Source organism: Protobothrops mucrosquamatus, unplaced genomic scaffold (assembly GCF_001527695.2).
Source record: "Protobothrops mucrosquamatus isolate PMUCROS unplaced genomic scaffold, P.Mucros_1.0 scaffold2391, whole genome shotgun sequence".
NCBI lineage: Eukaryota > Metazoa > Chordata > Lepidosauria > Squamata > Viperidae > Protobothrops > Protobothrops mucrosquamatus.
Genome location: NW_015388465.1, coordinates 47,497 through 68,785, shown reverse-complemented (window position 1 = coordinate 68,785; position 21,289 = coordinate 47,497). Strand labels below are relative to the sequence as shown.

Below are 21,289 nucleotides of genomic sequence, written 5' to 3'. Positions count from 1 at the left end.
CAGTTAAGTGAATTTTGCCCCATTTTATGACCTTTTTGCCATAGTTGTTAAGTGAATCATTGCAATTATTAAGTTAGCAACACAGTTGTGCCCCATTGACTTTGCTTGTCAGAAGGTCACAAAATGACCCTGTGACATTGCAACCATTATAAATACGTGCCCATGGGGTCGCTACAAAGATCTTGAGTATGAAAACCAGTCCTAAGTCATTTTTTTTCAGTGCCATTGTAACTTTGAACAATCACTAAATGAATGGTTGTAAATTGAGGACTACCTGCGTGGTTATATCTACATAACATGCTATATGTGTTTTGTGTTAATGGCAGCTTAATATAATGTGTATTGCCAGTCCTTTTGGTTATTTTATTATTATTATTATTTTATATTGTGAGAAAGCAGAAAATAGATTAATTCAGTAACCAAGTTTAGCACATTATGACAATGCAGTTATTGAGAGATCAAGAGTAAAACTTAAAAAACAACTCAGAAATAAATTCTTCAAGAACGTTCTCACAACTCTCTACCTTCTTAACTCTGTTCTTTCTGCAGGCTGAAAAGAAAGCTAAGGTAATTGCTGGAATGAATGCTGTGGAAGAAACACCACAGAGCGAGCCCCAGAAGGAGGAGGAAGCTAGCCCACCAGCCTCACAGCAGCCAACCGACCCTGCTTCTCCCAGTGTGGCTACTACCCCAGAGCCTGTGGGGCCTGATGCTGTAGACAAGAGCATATCAAAGTCAGCTGATGATGAGCCAGAATATGAGGTGAATCAGAGACAGAGTTCTGCTCCCCGAAGATTCTTTTCCCACCATTCTCGTTCTTGAGGCATTCCTAGTTAACCTTTTCCTGTCTCCAAACAGCATTTGTGTTTGTATTACTGCTAGTTGAATAAAATGGGAAAAAGGCTAACAAGTGCCACCTTTCCCATCAAAAGTGCCATGCTGGTGGAAGTGCCATCCACTGAAGCTGCAGCTAGATATTAGATGCCGTGAATATGCAGTGCAGATAGATGGAAGAGCCTGAAGGGGACACATGAATAATGATGATGATGAAGGGCGAGAAAATGGAAGAGAAGAATAGACTTAAGAAGTTTGTTTAACATAGGGGTTGTGAGGGAGAGCCTACAGGTGAAGAAAAGGGAAAAAAAATGTGGAACAAATAAAGAAGAGGCCAGAGTCTGGATCTAGGAAATAGCTGAAATTGAGTGGGTAAAGAAACAGGATGGCACTTGTAGACTAGAGTGAACTTTAGGAGGGCTAATGAGAAGTCAGATTTTTTCACTTAGCTATTGACACTGTCAGAAAACGTTTGGCGCTGTTAGAAAAGTCAGCAGATGAATGTCTATCTCAGGGATAGGCAACCTTGGCTCTTTTATGACTCGTGGACTTCAACTCCCAGAATTCCTGAGCCAGCATGGCTGGCTCAGGAATTCTGGGAGTTGAAGTCCACGAGTCATAAAAGCCAAGGTTGCCTACCCCTGCTCTATCTGATTCAGAAAAGTTAAAAATAAATAAATAAAATAAATTCCTGCCCATCTGCTTTTTCCTCCTGTAAAGTTTTTCAAGGCTCATCTCCTTGCCCTTCCCATTTCCTAAGTTCTCTTCCAGCCACATTCAGGTTTCTTCCAAAGCATTGCTTACTCACCTTGTTTATATATGAGGTATCTGTTCTTCAGCATGTTCTCTGAATCATGCACATGGGATTAATAACTGTGCCACAGCCTTCATAAAAGCCATCCCAAATTAGGGGTTTTAGCAGAAGCCCTGGCCGTCATTGACGGAGTGATTCCCTTCAATTTTTCCAATCACTATAATGATTTGCTTTTTTTTTTTTTTTTCTTTTCAACTGCAGGATGGCCGGGGGTTTGGGATCGGGGAGCTGGTGTGGGGAAAACTGCGTGGATTCTCCTGGTGGCCAGGCCGCATTGTTTCCTGGTGGATGACTGGCAGGAGCCGGGCTGCTGAAGGTACCCGCTGGGTCATGTGGTTCGGTGATGGGAAGTTCTCTGTGGTAAGTGTCTGAGCTCCAGGTGGATTTTCTGAAAAGGTCCCAAACTGGGAGAAAAAGACTTGCTTTTTCTTATGAACCTGCTTCTTCGTATGCACAGTCCTCCTTGTGCTCTTACTTTATTATTTTATCTATTTCATTTCGAATATTTATATGCCAACTTTCAACTACTGAAAGCAATCCTTGTATAATTAACATTAAAACATTTTAAAATCCAGCTGAAAATAGCATAGCAGCTCATCTTTGTGCTAAAAGGTAGCAGATAAAACTGCGCACTGCAGAAGTTTTCCTTTGGGGCAAAAAGGACTTTCTTTTAGCTGGATATTATAATATCTTGGCATCACGACTGAGTGCGCCCCCCCCCCAATGTCGTTATGCCTATTTACAGGTAGGTCTCACACCCTGGACAGTCTCTTATCTTATACCTGCGATGCTGCAGATTGAAACATAGTGCTTCAGAGGTTAAAACCAGTGCGCTGAATTCAGAAGCCTGATCAGTCAAGGTTTATTAGAACATTGGAAAGAACCTGTTAACAACTTAAGGAGTCTCTTAGGACTCTACTTGGAGTATTCAAGACTGCATATAATTCTGAGGCTTCAGGTTGTTTATCTGTGCCATAAGCTTTAGTTTACAAGCTGTGCTTCCTGGATTAATACAATGTGCTAAGCCAGAATGAAAGTAACCACATTAGGGTTTAGCACAATGTGTGAATTTAGCTATTGTTTATTCAGCACTTTGTTCCATAACTACAAGTATAGTCCAGTTTCTGAGTCTCAAATTAATCAGCAGTTTTTTTAAGGTTTTTGTTGTTTCTAAAACTGTGATATGTGTGGTGCCACAGTCACAAAACAGTAATATAAATACTTTTACAGTATAGTAAGGATTTGCAAGTTTTGCAATACTACAGTCCCTTAAAATATAAAACATGATTTAATTGTGGTTAGAACTGGCAAGAAATACATATATTACCTCCTTTTAATAATTATATTTAATGTATGTATCGATTAAAATGATGAAAGAACTTTATAAGGAAAACCTTTCCACCGGAAATAAAAAAACAATGAAATTTGAACTGTATTTTAATGGGAAGCAACGATGAGCTTTCTTTTCTTTTTTTTTACAATGCACTTAAATTTTATTTTGAAAACAGCCATTGTCATTTTTCATTCCTCATTTATTTTGTATTGATATTTCTATTTTTAGCAGCAATTATAAGAAACCCTGACTCACAAAAATAGGAAGTTATTGGCTTTTATCAATACTACCGATAGATGGTTTATCTTTAGCTTTTTCGTTTCCATAAAACAATTTCTATTTTGAAATCCTAGTGATTTAAAATAAAGGGTAAATATTTTGAATGTTATTAATTTGCGTACTTTTGCAGATTATTGATGTGTTAATGCATGTTACACTGTTTCTGTGAGGTGGGAAAAACTGTTTAACAAAATGATTATGAGTGTGTAAAAGAGAAATGTTTTGTTTCAAACAAAAAGCAAAAATCTCATGTTCTCTTGTTTGCTAAATTACTGGATCAGCCATGATTTGGCAGAAAGAAAACCTAGAACTTACTTTGTTGTTCTTGGTTTTGACCAAAACAAAGCCTTCAGAGACCATGAAGTAATTTTGAGGCCAAGTAAGGCAAGGCCAATGCACTTACCCCCATCCTCCTCTTAGCAACTGCAAGAGTGGGTTATCCCACCAGTCTAAACTGTCCTCTCAAACTTGCCTTCCCTTTCTTCCCTTCTCTGCTTCTCTGCTGCCCTGTTATGGGATATCCCAGGGGTAGGCAACCTTGGCTCTTTTATGACTTATGGACTTCAACTCCCAGAATTTCAGACCCAGCTATGCTGGCTCAGGAATTCTGGGAGTTGAAGTCCATGAGTCATAAAAGAGCCAAGGTTGCCTACCCCTGGGATATCCCATCAACCCAGTTGACTTCCCAATCTTCTGAAGCTTGTGAATTAAGAATCAGCATCAGGCTAGTGAAAACCATTATGTAAATGTTGAATAAATATCTTCCCTAGCCAGGGAGAGAAGGGTCAAATTTCCATTGAGCTGAAAAGGTGTGGGAAATAATCTGTATTGGAAAAAATAAAGTATAATTCTGTTCTGATCCGGGAATCCAGCAACTGCAAATCAATGGAATTTTAAAAAGGATCCAACAGAAAATATAAAGTAAATATAATACTTATGGCCAATCACAGGATGCGACAAACTTAAAACTAATTTTAAGAGCTCAACGACACATATGCCCTGAAGGCAGAAATTTAATACTCCTACGTTATGTGAAGAAAACAAATATAATTACACAACGCGTAAACAAAGATTAAGCTGTGCACAGATCTAATCAAAGATTTAAAGAGAAACAGAGCATTGAATCAGATTTTGCTCCTTCCGATTCAGTGTATTTAAACTTCTTGACTTTTGTAGAAATTTTAAATTTAAATCTGTTGAAGGAGAATGGTCCCAGTTTTCTCTCTTATCTCTGTCTTCTTTCCCTTTCCTAAGAGAACTGCCTGCAGTCTCTCAAAAGCTGCTTCTTCCTGAAGAGGGAGGAGTTGGGGTAAATCTGCCTTTTCCTTACATGTGTGAGAGAAATATTCATTTGATATATCTGACCGTGGTGTGACCGGCAGGAAAAAAAGACTGCAATATTGGGAATAATATCTGTGCTTGACGGGTTCAGGATGGATGAAATAACTGCATTAAGTATATGCAGTACATATTTTGTGAGACCCATCCTACTCCTTAAATCCACTACTGCAAAGCATTTTTGAAAGAAAAAAAAACTTTTAAAAAGGAAAGTAATGTGTTGCGCAATCCTCCATTCTGTTTCCCACTTCACTCTAGAGCAGGGGTAGGCAACCTTGGCTCTTTTATGACTCGTGGACTTCAACTCCCAGAATTCCTGAGCCAGCATGGCTGGCTCAGGAATTCTGGGAGATGAAGTCCATGAGTCATAAAAGAGCCAAGGTTGCCTACCCCTGCTCTAGAGCCTTCTGTGAGGCTGTGGAGGAAACCAGCCTTAGAGTCTCGTGCTATTCATAGGAAAGAAACAAGTTGGTATCATTTTCCTCATCTCTTTGTTCTGGCAGGTCTGTGTGGAGAAACTCCTTCCACTCAGCTCCTTCGCTAACGCCTTTCACCAGCCCACATATAACAAGCAGCCCATGTATCGAAAGGCCATCTATGAAGTACTGCAGGTAAGCACTACCTTTGTCATTCCTCTGGGATTTGTTTCCCTGGCAGTCTTTTCCCCTGTAGTAACTAACTTCTGTGGTGGAATAAGGATATCTGCAGGACATAAGATGGACTGCTCATAGATGGACAGAAATAATCTTCAAAATTGTCCATGTGTCCCATCTCAGAGAATGAAAAAGGAATATCCTTTCATTGCTCATTGTATCCTTATGCAACATGTGCCATTCAAGAATTTGAGATAGTTCATGGAAGCAAGCAAAGCTTTGCATTAAAAGAGAAGGCAATAAAAATGAGAAGAGAAGGGGAGGGGGAGAAACTCTACACTTTTTGGGAAACATGAACAATCTGGCTTTTGGGAAAATAGCTTCCTCCTGTATTGTCTTGGACAGATTCACGGATTCAAAAGAATGTAAGAAATATGTTGAGATTGGGGAACATCATTTTTGTTTGTGTGGTTAAGGTCTTGGACTAGTGGTTAAGGTCTTGGACTAGTGGTTAAGGTCTTGGACTAGTGGTTAAGGTCTTGGACTAGGAACAGGAAACCAAACTCAAGTTCCATTTTGATCAAAATCCATCCAAGACAATACAGGAGGAAGCTATTTAAGCTGGGATGACCAGCTTAACCTATCTGAACCTATCTATGTGTTATGGGGATTAAATTAAAGAAGATACTATGGACGTGACCTTTACTCTGAGAGAAAAAGTAGGATGCAAATACAATAAAATGAGTTATGAAGCTTGGGAAAGACATCTGTACAAGCTGAACACCATTCATTCCAGAATCAGTTGGCCCGTCTGTCTCCCCTCTAGGTGGCCAGCAGCAGGTCAGGCAAGATCTTTCCATCCTGTCCAGAGAATGATGAAACAGACACATCCAAAGCGGTGGAAATCCAGAACAAACAGATGATTGAATGGGCCTTAGGAGGGTTCCAGCCATCTGGCCCAAAGGGATTGGAGCCTCCTGAAGGTAAAGAAATGGAGCTTAATCATCACAGCTCCCAACGCCCCTTATTCTAGGATGGAGCTGGGATAACAGGTGGTTTTGGCCAGTTTGTCTCTGGGTGTGGTAGAGTCCTGTCTTCTGATAGCAGGATTCCACAGGACAAGAACAATCAGATAAACAACTCTTTGGAGGTTGGCACACTGGCATGTATCACAAAGTCTGATGACAGACAAGCCTCCAAATCAAAAGAATCAAAGCTTGATTTCCCACCCTGCTTATCTTGCTGCCCACTGATGTACTTTTTTTCTGCCATCTCAGAGGAACGCAACCCCTACAAAGAAGTTTACATGGACATGTGGGGGGAACCAGAAGCTGCTGCCTATGCCCCTCCTCCACCAGCCAAAAAACCAAGGAAAAGCACAGCTGAGAAGCCTAAGGTCAAGGAAATCATAGATGAGCGCACCCGAGGTATACCTGGGATAGAATGGAATGGGTAGCTTGGAGGTTGTTGGCTATCCCAGCTAATCTCCACTTGTTTATCTTTTTCCCCCAATCCAAGCTATATCTGAGGGTAGACAGTCAAAACCACTATGTACTTCTACCTCTCAACGTCCTACCTTACTGCTGTTTGTGGGACCATTGGGGCATGCTATAGTTTCCTCCCATTGCAGAAAAGGCGAAATTGGAAGTATTAAAAAATCCTAGTTTTTGTCTTCAACAAGTCCACACTCCACATAAAGCAAGATATAGGGCTTCCTCGTGTTCATCTGTTTTTTGGGGGAGGGGCAGTGCATGCCATTCTTATCTGGACAGTTGGTCTTTTCTCCCATGCCCCAGTCTTTTAATTTCACCTTCTTTCCCCATATTGCAGCTCACCTGTTTGCTTCTCTTTTCCTATCTTTCATTGAATTATCATAAAAGCCCATCCCAAAGCTCAAAGAACTCGTCCTCCATTCTCTAACTTGAGAACTTCGATAGTGGAAGGTGAAAGAGAAGGGGGAAATACTGCCACCATCCCATCATGATTAGATAGTAATGCAGAGATTTTCTGGAAGTCTGCTTCCAGACTATAACAAACAAGCAGTAACAGGCCTTTGTAAGAAAAATAAAATCCAGAAAAAAGGTAACTCTTGGGTAGAAATAGCTATAAATAACTCATGAATTTCATCCTGATCTAAACTAGGGGTGAGCAACTTTCTGGGGGCCAAATTCCATATTAGCCTCGTCTAGCCTGCCAAAAATTATACTTAAAAATGGATGGAATCAGAAAAATGTGGATAGATAAAAGGAGAGAATGATGGGGCCTCCCATTCTCCAAGAATACATTTAGTCTAGTTCTCTAATACAAAGGCAATATTTTGCTTGTTTTCACTAGTTCCAGAACTGGACTCTGTGAATTAATATTAATAAACAGAAGAAAATATTTGCTGTGTTCACCCAACACACTTAACCTGATAATAGATTTATTATCAAGGCTGTACAGGACATAGAACCATAAGTTAATTACACTGGCAAGATTCATGTAACAAGGCACAAAAAAGTTAACACTAACCTAATACAAATGTTATATGATTACATCAGTTGTGCCTAGTTAAGCTTATTGATGTGAACTAAACTGCCTTCTCTTTTTTCATCTTTAATATTAGAACTTGTTCTAATTGGAATTCATGTAATTCCTTAGGTCCAAAATCAGCATATTGCATCACCAGCATTTTTCTTCAGCAAATGCTAAGTTAAGGCTTTGATTCATGGACACAGATTAAGCCTGTCTAGTTGCCCTCAATTTCAACTATATGTATTGATCCTGTGGCATTTCTTGATTGCCTATTTCAGTGATGGCGAACCTATGGCACGTGTGCCAGAGGCGGCACTCAGAGCCCTCTCTGTGGGCACACCTGCTGCCGCCGCTGCCAGCTCGCGGAGGTCCATTAGGCCACCGCTGGTGCCCGGAGTGGCAGCCCCACCCAGCACAAAGTCGAAGCAGCTGGCTAGCAAGCTCGAGTAGAGGTGGTAGAGCGCGCCCCCATGTGCTCGCTGGCCTCTGTGTGCGGGGGCTGATGGTGCCAGGCAGCAGCCGCCCCTGCCTCGTCTTGCCCTGCAGCAATGGCACCCTCACCCTACCCCCTGCCTCACCCTGCAGGACGAGCCTCCTGCCCACCGCCCCATCCACCAGAGACCCCCTGGATCTCCCCCAATCCTGCCCAGCCCCCACAGGCATCCCCCACGAGCAACATCCAGGTGGCCATGCCCAGCTCGCCCACGCCCACTCAGTCTGCCCTGACCACCACAGCCACGCCCAACCCCCTGAGGGCACCACAGTGCTGATGTGGCCCTGGCACTTTGCGATAAATAAGTGGGTTTTGGGTTGCGGTTTGGGCACTCAGTCTCTAAAAGGTTCGCCATCACTGGCCTATTTTAACAAATTATTTTGCTGTTTTAGAACGTCTTGTTTATGAGGTTCGACAGAAATGCAGGAATATTGAAGGTGAGGTTAACCAAATACATTCTTTGTCCTTCCCCATATTAAAGTATGTATAAGGCATGACAACCAATCCCTACTCTGCTGCAAGCATTTTTGTCCAGAATTCAAGGTGATCACCACAGCTGCAGTTCAGCAGTCGGCAAATGGATCCTTCTGCCATTAGAGTTTGTAGACTCTGGGCATGCTTGAAACATATCACAAATAAAGTCACTGATAACAAATCAAAAAGCAGCCCAGCACTTTCACAGTTGAGCATAGGGAAGGCCTTTTGTGGATCACATCTGTCTAATGGAAAAGTCCAGGATGGTCCATGCTCAGTGAGTCTATTGCAGTGTGTGGTTTTGAAAGAGAAGAATGCTGCCCTTGAGTCAGAGGGGAGAGAGAGAGAGAGAGAGGTATCTTTCTCACTTACTAGCCCAGGGTAATGCATCTCCTTTCTTTCCTCACTCACCAATCACACCACTTCTCAGATATCTGCATTTCCTGCGGAAGCCTGAATGTCACCCTGGAACACCCTCTCTTCATTGGAGGAATGTGCCAAAACTGCAAGGTAAGAACATACGGGACACAGAAGCAACCAGGACAGTGATGGAAGGGTGACTTTGGGACTGGTGGGGCAGTCAACTTGTGAAATACAGAGACTATAGAACTACAAAAGGACAAAGGCAATCAAGGCAAAAGGAAAGAAAACCCCTTACTGAAAATTTTTTTTAAATTCCCCCAAATTCCTGTCATGTTTCAAATACTTTCCTCCTTGGAGGACATTATAATCCAGTCAGACAAAAGCTGATCATAGCAGTTAACAGCTTTGTGATTATCCCTTGTCTGACGGTTACATATTTTTTTGTCAGAGCAAGTACCAAATCTGCCTCCACTATGGATTTCTGAGTGCAGATAGCAACATCTACTGTATTGCTTTTTGTCCTATATGTGTAAGATAAGATTTAAAAAACACTTGTGGTTAGTGTGTTATAAAATACTTTTATGATGTGAGAAACTAATTTCTCGGGCCTATGGAGCTTATAAGAAATATTCCTCACCTTTGTTTCCTTAGAACTGCTTTTTGGAATGCGCCTATCAGTACGATGATGATGGCTATCAATCATATTGCACCATCTGCTGTGGTGGCCGTGAAGTCCTGATGTGTGGGAACAACAACTGTTGCAGGTGAATCAAGTGGTGGTTTAGAAAGATTGCATCTTTGTCCCCCTAAACTATAACCTAGGAAAGGAAAAGAAAACTGGGATCAAGACAGTTTAAAGGCAGGCTTAAGAACAAGGGATTGGGAAAACGTATTTGGAACGAAGTGGTTTGACTAGAAGTATGCTCAGCTTGACTTTTTAGCATTTTCAGCCAATCAAAGCCTGGGTGAATATGCTGAAATTCCAGAAGGGCCCAGACTGCCTAAATCAAAGCCGTTGTTTGTCTGTTGAATCCCGAGCTGAGCACATTCCACACTTAGCATTAATTATTTTGGTTTGCAGATGCTTTTGTGTAGAATGTGTGGACTTATTGGTGGGTCCTGGGGCTGCTCAGGCAGCTATCAAGGAGGATCCCTGGAACTGCTACATGTGTGGCCACAAGGGCATCTATGGCCTGCTCCGGCGACGAGAAGACTGGCCCTCACGCCTTCAGATGTTTTTTGCCAACAATCATGATCAAGAGTTTGTGAGTTCAGCATGGAGTGGGGGTGGGGACGGGGACAAAGAGAAACTTTTGATATCAAGAGAACTCAGAAGGCAAGAGAAATCTGCAAGTATTCTCAGGTTTCTCTTGTTGCTTGCAACCCCCTAGTGTATTAGCTACTTGAACCTGTCAGCCAGTGGCTTTAAGTCTAGGACTGCTGTTGAGCATCAACTCTTGAGAAATTTGGGAGCCTTCTGTTCCCTCCCTGTGGTGACGGTTGCCACAGTTTACATTCTAACTGTTTCACGCTGCCACTTTGCTTTTTGCAGGATCCACCAAAGGTTTACCCTCCAGTCAATGCTGAAAAAAGAAAGCCCATCCGGGTGCTGTCACTTTTTGATGGCATTGCCACAGGTGAGTTCTGACCCTCCTAATATCAGAAAAAGGAGTGGTAGCGTGAACGCCACATGGTAGCGATAGTAACATCATGGTTTTCATTTTCCAGGACTCCTTGTGCTAAAGGATTTGGGCATCCAGGTGGATCGATACATAGCATCTGAGGTGTGTGAAGATTCTATCACAGTTGGGATGGTCCGACACCAGGGCAAGATCATGTATGTTGGGGACGTCCGCAGTGTCACTCAGAAACATGTACGTGGAGCTTTGATGGGGAGGCTTCCTTTGGCTTGTGTAACTGAGGCTAGCACAGCCCCAGATGCATCCTCCTCCTGCATCTGACTATTAAATCTCCATATGTTACAGATTCAGGAATGGGGCCCCTTTGACTTAGTGATTGGAGGGAGCCCCTGCAATGACCTCTCCATTGTTAATCCTGCCAGGAAAGGCCTTTATGGTAAGTGCTACCATCTATCCCTTCTGTGGTTTATACAGGATATGTTGTTTTATAGGCAGTTGATCCAGAGGTAAGGAACTATAGTCCTTCAGAAACCAGTTAACTAATTCACAGCATCCTTTGTTTATAGTCATATTGATTGCAATTAATGGGAAATATAGTTTGCCAGCACCTGGAAATTGAAATATATTTCTCTCCCGTATTACTATCTCAGATACCCTGAGGATTGGAAAAGAAATCCATGTGCATGTTGCTCTTTAGCACATTGAGTACTTATAAGAAATCTAATAGGACTGCAAAGCTGGTATTAGTGACTAATCTATACAAACAGTGACTTGTATAGTGACTAATTTGTATAGATTAGTGACTAATCTATACAAACAGTATTTCAAAAGATGCCAGTTAACCATGGAGATAAAAAAATCTTGAGCTTCGGAATGCATCTTTGCAGTGTAAAGAGAAATCGATGTAATTGAGTAACACACACAACTTGAGAAATCAAGTTAAACCTAGGATCAGAGCACTGCTTTTACTTTTACTTTATATTGTCATATCTGAAGGAGATAGATCCTCTTCAGTGCTTTAAAAAGTCCCTAGGTTCTATAAGTCAGATTTTTAATGGTTATGGAGAGGGAAACTGTTGGCCTGCGTCTCTCAGTTCCTTTTCGCAAGAATCCACCTTTCCCTGCCTTTGCTTTCCTAACCCAGAGGGCACAGGGCGACTCTTCTTTGAATTCTATCGTCTCCTTCATGAGGCCAGACCCAAGGAGGGAGATGACCGACCTTTCTTCTGGCTGTTTGAAAATGTGGTGGCCATGGGCGTCAGTGACAAAAGGGACATCTCTCGCTTCCTAGAGGTGAGGTGAGGTGAGGGGCTTTCCCCGTAGCCAGTCTTGGAATATTTCTGGGTAGAAGAGCAAGTCTTGCTTGCCAAGTGGGGTGGGGGGAATGGGACCATGGCCAAAAAGATGGGATGGGTTTTTTTTAGGCAAAGCAGCATCACTTTTTAGCCACCCTCTCACCTCCTGGCAAGATCTGTATTACTGCCATCTTATATCCCAAGTCTAGGCAGTCCTTCCTGCCACTGGAGAAAATTATGGACTTTGCAGTGAGACTCTAGCCCAGACATGTCAAACGCAAGGCCCGGGGGCCGGATGTGGCCCGCAAAGTGGTTTCATGTGGCCCGTGAAGCCATCTTGGAAACAGTGAGGGAACGGCCCCCGCTGCCTTGGCCCTGGCCCAGGCCGGCTGGGAGCCAATGTACAATTTTGTGGTGGCCATCTATGCTGAAACGCATTCAGTCTTAGCTCCACAGGGCTGTCTAGAAACACCGAGGAACCAGCCTCTGCTGTGTCGGCACCGCCCCCTAGGTGCATGCTGGGGAGGTGTCACCCTTTGTGAGGAATGAAGAAATGGACCATGCCTTGGCGCTTGCCCCGGTCCCACCTCCTTCTGCCCGAGACCCTCAGATCTGTCCCACTCCTGCCCAGGCCCCCACAGGCACCCTTGACGCGAACGATGTAGAGCTGGCCATGCCCACCCAGTAGGCCACACCCACTCCATCCACACTTACCCAGTAGGCTGCACCCATCCTGGCCATACCCATCCGCGCCCCCCCCCTGAGGGCAACCACAATACTGATGCGGCCCTCAAATGAAATTGAGTTTGACACCCCTGCTCTAGCCTGACTAGATAAAGAGGAAGGGCAAATTGTTAGAAAAGTTACATTTTTAAATTAATGAAGAAATTATCTTGTGTAAAGACTGAATCAAAATACATAATTCATTCTACGTTTTATGGGCCCAGCTGACAAAGCTCCATACTATTCATAGCCCATATTATTCAGGACTGTGTGATCTCATTGGAGAATAATAATGGACGCGCAGAGAAAGTACTTCCGGCAATTGCTTCTGGCATGAAACTGCTTGCTGCTTTGCCATTATCCCATATTTTGATCATACGCATACATGGCACGGCAACATGGGAGGCCCTTCAAGCCATCCTCAAGAGAATATAACACCTCACATTTTACACAGTAAGCTTGGTTATTCACCCTCCAAATAATTCAGCCCTAACCTTATGGTCCCTGGATTTGGGATGGACTGAGATTAAAGCTGTTACTCAGATACAATAGCATAAGTTGTCCATTTATACAAGCTTAATACTTGATGACTACATGTACAAATTCATGTTGTTTTCTTAGAGCAGTATAGAGAACAGTATAGAAGCCAGTAGCATCTTCTGGGATTTTTTAAAAAGAATTCCTGTCTACTCCAGTATATATATACATACATGAGATGATGCATAGTTGTAACCCTGATTGTAAGGAACCAGAATGGCCAGGATTGTGTGACTGAAGTAACAGAATGGGGGGAGCAGGGAAAATCTTGGAAAGGTTCAGATGGCCTGAAGAAGCCTGCAAATCCACCTGTTGCAAACTTCAAGAAGTAGCCTCATTTTGATACCCTATAGTGTGACTTTCCTCGCCTCTCTCCTTCTTACAGTCCAATCCAGTGATGATCGATGCCAAAGAAGTCTCTGCAGCCCACAGAGCCCGGTACTTCTGGGGAAACCTGCCTGGCATGAACAGGTAAGTTATAAGCATAAGCTACCCACACAGGCATCAACTACCGTTAGATGAGTCGCTGTTTTGTTAAAGTATGAACCTATTCAACTGTTGATGCTTTTTGTATGTGAAGAATTGCTTGGCTGGATTCTCTCATTACCCTTGTCATATCTATTAAATAGCTTTAAGATGTGTGGACTTCAATTCCGAGAATTCCCCAGCCAGCTGCCAAGGTTGGTCACCTTGTGGTGAGATGAGTGGCAAATAAATTTAAAAAATAAAAATAAATAAGGTTGAGAAACATTAAATCTAGTGTCTATATTTGCATGAATTTGATTCTTCTATGGTTTTATGATTTTTAATAAAAGAGAATATCTGTAGGTCAGGATTGAACTGTGGAGTTCTTGGTGTTTTCTGACTTTTGGTTGTTTGCTTGCAAACTTTCAGTACCCAACTAGGTGAGATCGCTATTTTTGTTGTGATTTCTCAAACCTCGAATCAGCTTCAATATATTTTACTAACAATTCTGTAAGGTTTGAACAAATCTTTTATCAGCATAACTTATTTATTTTTATTTATTTATTTATTTAGCAAATGTATATGCTATATGGGTGTTGTGGGTATGCTGTCATATTTTGACCAATTCAGGGTAGTTTTGATATACAGCACAAGTAAAAACGCTTAAGTGTAAATGACAATTTATGAAGATAGGGCCAGATCGATTATCTACATTGAGAGCTTATCACCAAGGGATTGCTTTTACGGCCTTGTGAAAGACAAGCTAGATCCTGTGTCTTGGGGGCATTAAGGAAATTTGCAGCAGGGAAAAGGAATGATACATTGCAATTTGGGAACTGAGAGAAGTATTGCATAGGCATCTCTCTACAGCTTGATTTATTACCCCATGATAAATTTTCATAGAGATAGCAATGTGGTCAATCCTAACCTTTTACTCTAGTCCATCCTAATTCTAACCCTAACCAGGAGTCAGAAATGATGGCACAATCACAACACTCCCTCCAGCGACTGGTACAGGTTTTTATACATTTCTTATACATATGTAAATTTCAGTCAAAAGGACAATGGAAACAGGAAGCTTCTGAAGAGACTTTAATGGTCAAGAGATTGAGCTATTAACAGCAATCAGGGTCATAGCTAAATACAATTATTCAGTCTACTTATTGAGATACAGGCACTAAACAAACAGCTTGAATGTAATTGAATGTAAACAGGAAGATTTGCAAACAAGTATACTTGTTAGGTAAAAGTCAGTAATGAGCTCCATCTGAAATAATCTCTTCAGTGCTAGGGAAAGAAGTAATGGAATAACAATGGTAAAGCAAGGAAGGAAATTCAAGGGTTGAGGAACAAGAAGGAAGAAAGTATGTCCTTTTTTTTTGAAAAGAGAAAAGCTATAGTAACAACAGTAGCAAGAGTTTTTACAAAGTAAAAAGCATAGGAACATGATCCTTAGCATGGGGAGCACCATTGAGAAAACATGTCTCAGGGTCTTTATTTGCTGAGGTTATGAGTGGTGCTAAAGGCAAGCTAAAATATTTTCATAAATGTCCATTTATATCCATAATTTTTAAATTAAGGGAAATTGCTAAGAAGTAATTTTGGCATATCCTGGGGGTTAGTGGAGCAATTTGTTGTTGCTTATTTGTGAGACAAGAATCTAGTTTGGGATTGCCACTGTGATGTTTCTTGTGTGAAACAATGGAGTCTGTTTTTGTGTTTGTGTGTGATTATTCTAGACTGGGGGGAAAAAAGGTCAGACAGTTTTAAGAACTTTCTTGGCCTCAACAAAACTATTTGTCCATTTTTATTCAGCTTGAGAAAAATATTTCTTAATTCAATAAAATATTCCTGATTCATAAAATAGTAACAACCCAAAATAACCCTTTCTGTTTATGGTACAAATACTTTAAAAGAGAGCTTTTAGGGAGAGTAGCGAAAAGAGTTGAGATTCCTAAGAGCTAATTATATGAACCTGGTTTTCCTTACAGGCCTCTGGCTTCAACTGTGAATGATAAGTTGGAATTGCAAGAGTGCCTGGAACATGGCCGGATAGCTAAGGTGAGCATGAGAAACCAAAATGAATTTGGATGTACAAGTCTTCATGGAAGAGTTTGGAAAGAAAACATCAAACAGAGCCTCTTCTCATAGCTCAAGAGGCAAAGAAAGAAAAGAGAACCCACCATTGATTGGCAGTAGCTTAGAGCAGTGGTTCTCAACCTGTGGGTCGGGACCCCATTTGGGGTCGATCGACCATTTCACGGGGGTCGCCAAGCAAGGTTGTCCGCCATTTTTTTTTGTCCGCCATTTTTTTCCCCTTTTCCCGGCGGGTGCCTTACCTCCCTTGAGCTGGGCCAGCTGGTGGTCAGCCTGCTCTGTCTCTGCCGCTTGCCAGCTACGCCTTGGCCGGTGCAGGGGGCAGAACCACGCATGTGCGGCGCTCCCGGGCAGGGAAAGTCCTTGACTTACGACCCGTTGGGTAGTCCTTGACTTACGACCGGTTTAGTCCTCGACTTATGACCGGTTTAGTCCTCGACTTACGACCGGTTTAGTCCTCGACTTACGACCGGTTGGGGTCACGGCATTAAAAAGGTTGAGAACCATTGGCTTAGAGAGACATGGTTTTACCATCATTTTCATACGATCCAGAAATTAAAGCTAGGAAGGTAGAAGGTAGTGGAAATAACACAGAGACCTGCCACAAGCCAATGTAAGGCTAATGTAAAGAATTAGCTCAGAAGTAGCTTTATGATGGGTGGTATGAAGACCTGCTGATAATCACTTTTTGTTTGTATATATTGTCTTCCCAATGTAGTTCAGCAAAGTACGAACCATCACCACACGTTCCAATTCCATCAAGCAAGGCAAGGACCAGCATTTCCCTGTCTTTATGAATGAGAAGGAAGACATCCTGTGGTGCACCGAGATGGAGAGGTGGGAATGGTGTAGGGGGGCTGGGCTTGCCTTCTTTCAAGAATGAGCTGAAGAACTTGCAGCTCATAACCTTTCTGTGGAGCCTGTCCCCCATTGTGGCTTAGTTGTGGCCTGGTTATATGCTTGGCTATAAACATTCCACTCGCCCTTAGAAAGGCCTCCCTTGCCGCACAGTCTATTTTTCCCCTTTTCCCATTGGCACAATACAATTTGTTTTTATGTATTGCAGAGTTCTCAGACTTGATAGCTATTGGGCCTTACACCAGAGGGAGCTATTTGGGCCTCATATTAGAAGCTTCAAGACCTCCCTTAAGGGAGGGTTTCTATATTTTAACAAATGCTGTTTTTGCCATTGCCCAGTAGAAGGCACTGTGATAGGGGTCTCCAACCTTGGCAACTTTAAGACTTGTGGACTTCAACTCCCAGAATTCCTCAGCCAGCAAAGCTGGCTGAGGAATTCTGGGAGTTGAAGTCCACAAGTCTTAAAGTTGCCAAGGTTGAGGACCCCTGCACTATGGGACTAGTTTTGTCTTCACTGGGATTCATCAGCCCCATTTTTATATTAATCTAAGTTCAAAGGACTGGCATATGGACACTAGCTGGGGATAGTGAATCTCAGTAAGGGCAAAATTAATCACATAGTACCTCCTGTTGGTCAGTAGCAATTATAGCAACCATTTATTTTACCCCAGTCCCAAATAGCACACGTTAAAATTGTAAATGAAATCTTATCCAAGTGCAGCAGCCTTTTTGTTAGCTTTTTTTATGTCAGGGTCTTAGCATTAAATCATCATCCTGTGCTTACAGAGTCTTTGGCTTTCCGGTCCACTACACGGATGTGTCCAACATGAGCCGCCTGGCAAGGCAGAGACTGCTGGGTCGTTCTTGGAGCGTGCCAGTGATCCGCCATCTCTTCGCCCCCTTAAAGGAGTACTTTGCCTGTGTTTAAAGAGACGTAACCACAAAACTGGCAAAGCGGAGGAGGAGTCTCAAACACAACCACCCCCAGGAACAGAAGAGAAGTGGCACCAGAATGGAGGAAATGGCTGGTGGGTGAGAGGGTGGGAGAGGACAGCCCGCATACATATGCAGCTCCCATCACCCAAATCTTCACCCATCCTCTCCCCAATTTGAAATGCCCCAATCAAACCAACCAATCCCACTTTCTGTTGGTAATCCTTTAATTTCCTGCTCTTTCTGGATGGGTTTGCCTCTTAGTTTGGTTTCCGCCGCTCCTCGGCTGAGCCCCCAGCAATGCGGGCTGTCCACTGACGCACCGCAAAAGAGAAAACTCCAGCCAAGCCCAAAGCTGAAATGGGCCTTGGGGCTCTATTGCCCAAGCTCAGTTTAGGAGCACAAAATGAGGTGCAACGGGACCTCCTTGCGTCTATCAGCGCCATTACTGGGGCGAGCGCAAGCTGGGAAGCTACCAGTCCTACCTGGTCCCCCCAAGCCACACACTAGAGTATTTGGGTGCCTATCACACAGGAGACCTTGATACACCCTGCTCCTACAGCCGCTCTTACCTCTTGTTTACAGTTTATATATATGTGAGAGTTATGTGAGAGAAATATCTATATATATAAAAGGTACTGTTACTACTGTACAACTGACTTTCAAAATGGTGCTTCTACAACCACAGAGGGTGGGGCTGAAGGCAGCTTCCGTGGTGCTTCACACGCTAGCCCGCAGGAATGGTGGGGGGAGCTTTTTCCAACTGATTGCAGCCCCATCTTATAAGGGAGAGAAGGCTGACGGGCACCATTCTCCGCCCCCCGGGTGGCATGCAATAATACTTTTCTTCCTGAAAAGGCAAACCTCCCTCAGGCCAGGGGCTTGGGCCTTGCTAGATGGGGCTAATCTACCCCCTGCAGAGCTCCAGGCAGGGGCCCTAACGTTAGTGGTGCTTTATTGAAATTGGCCGTTGTCTGGGGTCCTCCTGGGCTCTCCCCGAAACCAACCTGGCCTGCCAGACCAGGAGGCAGAGAGCACCCAAGGACCAGCAGTGCTTGTTTTGGTCATCTCTGAACTCACTGGCTGTAAGGTTCCTGATCAGATCTTTTGGTTCTGCTCCTTTTCTCCCACGTTTGCCCCTTAAAATATAAATTCAGCTGCAGAATAATTACGGGGATAGGGAGGTAAGAGAGAGAAGAGCCCCTGCCATCCTGCACTGCAGTAACCCTTCTGCCCCATTCCTTTGTGATTTTGTGTGTTTGGAGGTCAGCACCTGCTGCCTTCTCCCCCTCCTTCCTTCTATTTGTGGCTGACATGGATTATTATAGACTTCCTGTTTTGCTTGATCAGACTCTGGCTGTGCTACCTTTCTCCTCCCTCCCCCCCCCACACACACGTTGAGGGTTCAGAGGGGCAAAAATAAAGGTGGGCAGTTCTCTGTGAAGAGAGTCTCTCCAGGACCTGATGAACTCTCGTGTGCAAGGTCTGGCTTAGGAGTCAAATTTCCTGGAGTATATCTTGGTAATTGTGTGCACTTTACTCTTTGGGGCAAGGGGATAAATGACCTTCACCATGAGTCTGTGATGCACAATGTATAAGGGATGGCCACTGGGCTCTGGTCAATCCTCAGTGCACGGACTTGAGGCTGCTTCTCCCTTCTGCTTGCAGAGACTGATCCCAACAGGGTCCAAAGTTCTTGGTGCTAATGAGGATTTCTCTTCCCTACTCCTCCACAACCAGCTTTTGCCTCAGCAGCTTTTCCATCTGTGCCTCCACAGGGGACAGCATCTCCCCTCTGCTCCTGTCTTCCCTGTGTCCATGGTGCTCTCGGAGGCAATGGAGTAGATGCTGAGGCAAAACTCAGGAGCCAGGTGGGAATGTTGGTGGAAGATAGCAGATCTCCCTCTGCCTTCTCATTAACACTCCCCAACGCAATCTCTTGAGTGGTGAAACAGTTGCAGCAGACAAGGAAGGGTCTCTGTTGAAGGCTGTTGGTCTTGGTGCTAAAATTTGGGGGAGTTAGGGTGGCAGGTAGGTGCCTCTGCTCACTTTCCTTCAAACTGTGAAGGGTGCTGGGGTCTCGCTCAGGGCCGAATGGGGAAGGGAGAACGGTGGTTACTTCGGACGGGGCTGTCTGGCAAGATATGCCCCCCCCACCTGTTGCCTCCATGATAGGCAGTCTCCTTCACACTCCATTCTTCCTCTGACCCCCCTTGGTCATTGGTTCAGTGACTGCCTGTCTCTGCAAAATTCTTCAATGGGAGGTTTTCCTTACAGGATTTCCAAGCCTTTCTTCCCAACCCATTTGCCACAAAGCTAGGGGGAGAGATTCCCTCTGGGTTTCTTGTAGTCTAGTTTCACTGGTGCTAAATGGGAAGTATTTATTGGAAGAGACTGTAGCTCAATGATGTACGTCTTTTCCACGTAGAAGATCTTAAAATTCAAACCCGGGCATTTCCAAGTGGTGCTGGAAAAACTCCTGCCTGAAACCTTGTAGAGATCCTCTCACTCAGGGTTGACAGTACTAGGTTAAGGGATCTATGGTATAATTCAGAATAAAGCAGCTTCCTATGAGTTTGTCCTTGGCTGATTTCCAGCCAAAGTAATCTGAGCCAAAGGGCTGGTTGAAGGAGAGGAGGTTCCAGGTATCTCCCCAAATGGTGGGAAGGGGGTATGGGTTTTTTTCAATTGTATGCTTCAGAGAAGAATTTATTTGGGGGGCGAGGTATACCTTTAGTAGTTACATCCTTTTCTCCCCAAAGTCTTCCTTTCAGCATATTCGATTTAGACATGGGGCTGGCCACATAATTCCTAACGTCAGTTCCAGTAGCTGACAGTTTAGCTGGATCCTCAGTGTATTCCTGGCACTGCCAGTGGACTTTAGTTCTGAACAGTCCAACCTCTCTTCAAGCAGGGCCACATCTGTGCCCATCCAGTTCTGTCCCCAAACTGGAAGTGGCCTCTTGGGAAGCCTTTATTTGTGTTGTCTTTCAAACTTTCCTGATGTATTTGCCTTGGGCCTGTTTCACTGCCCACCACAGAATCCAGCTGTTTTCCCTATGTGGTGGGGAGCAAGAGGGGAGACTGAGTTTACGAATGGATGTGACTCAGATCTTTTTATAACAAACCTTTTGTCAAGGTTGCACAGCCCTAGACTGAAAAGCAAAGCAACCAAACCCCCTGCCTCCATTGCCTGAATTCCTTTGGCATTTGCAGAGGGACAAGGTAACAACCAAGGTGCTAAACAGTTTTATTACAGATCTCTATTAACTTAAGTCTGCTGTCTGGACAATGACTGTTTTGTTTTTCTTGTAGTGAAGTTTAAAAGAGCTCTATTATTTTACTCTTATATATTATTATAAAAAAAAAGGCATTTTAACTTTGTACTTGAAACCTAAAGGAAAAGATTTCATGTGTTTTAGCTTAGACATTGAAGTAGCTGAGACGCTTTACTGTTTGTGAGAAATCATGTATTCATGCTGAAGAATAAACTGTGTTGAGATCCTGGGAAGAGCTCAGTTCCCTGCTCTCCAGCCGCCTCCCATCTGACATTCCATGCAGCTCAACCCAGATGTCCTTCCTTTCCTTTTTCAGTTCCATTCTCCCAGCCCTTCCGTGTTTTTTCTTTTATTTTTTGGGGATGATTTTGGGATGCCCCATCCTTTCAGACGCTTTTTTTTTTTAGGATTGCTTCTATATTTATTGA

At 43.4% G+C, this 21,289-nt stretch overlaps 1 protein-coding gene across 1 annotated transcript; it reads left to right on the top strand.

The window, feature by feature from the left end:
- Positions 1-406: 406 nt before the first annotated feature.
- On the top strand, positions 407-17,578 carry LOC107295539 (DNA (cytosine-5)-methyltransferase 3A). Its single transcript, XM_015824864.1, has 17 exons — positions 407-762; positions 1,850-2,008; positions 5,102-5,209; positions 6,018-6,174; positions 6,469-6,618; positions 8,591-8,635; positions 9,103-9,182; positions 9,687-9,799; positions 10,117-10,300; positions 10,588-10,672; positions 10,764-10,909; positions 11,021-11,111; positions 11,820-11,968; positions 13,616-13,701; positions 15,687-15,756; positions 16,511-16,629; positions 17,437-17,578. Exons 1-17 carry the CDS (start codon positions 580-582, stop codon positions 17,576-17,578), a joined length of 2,067 nt encoding a protein of 688 aa, XP_015680350.1. The 5' UTR covers positions 407-579.
- Positions 17,579-21,289: the final 3,711 nt, after the last annotated feature.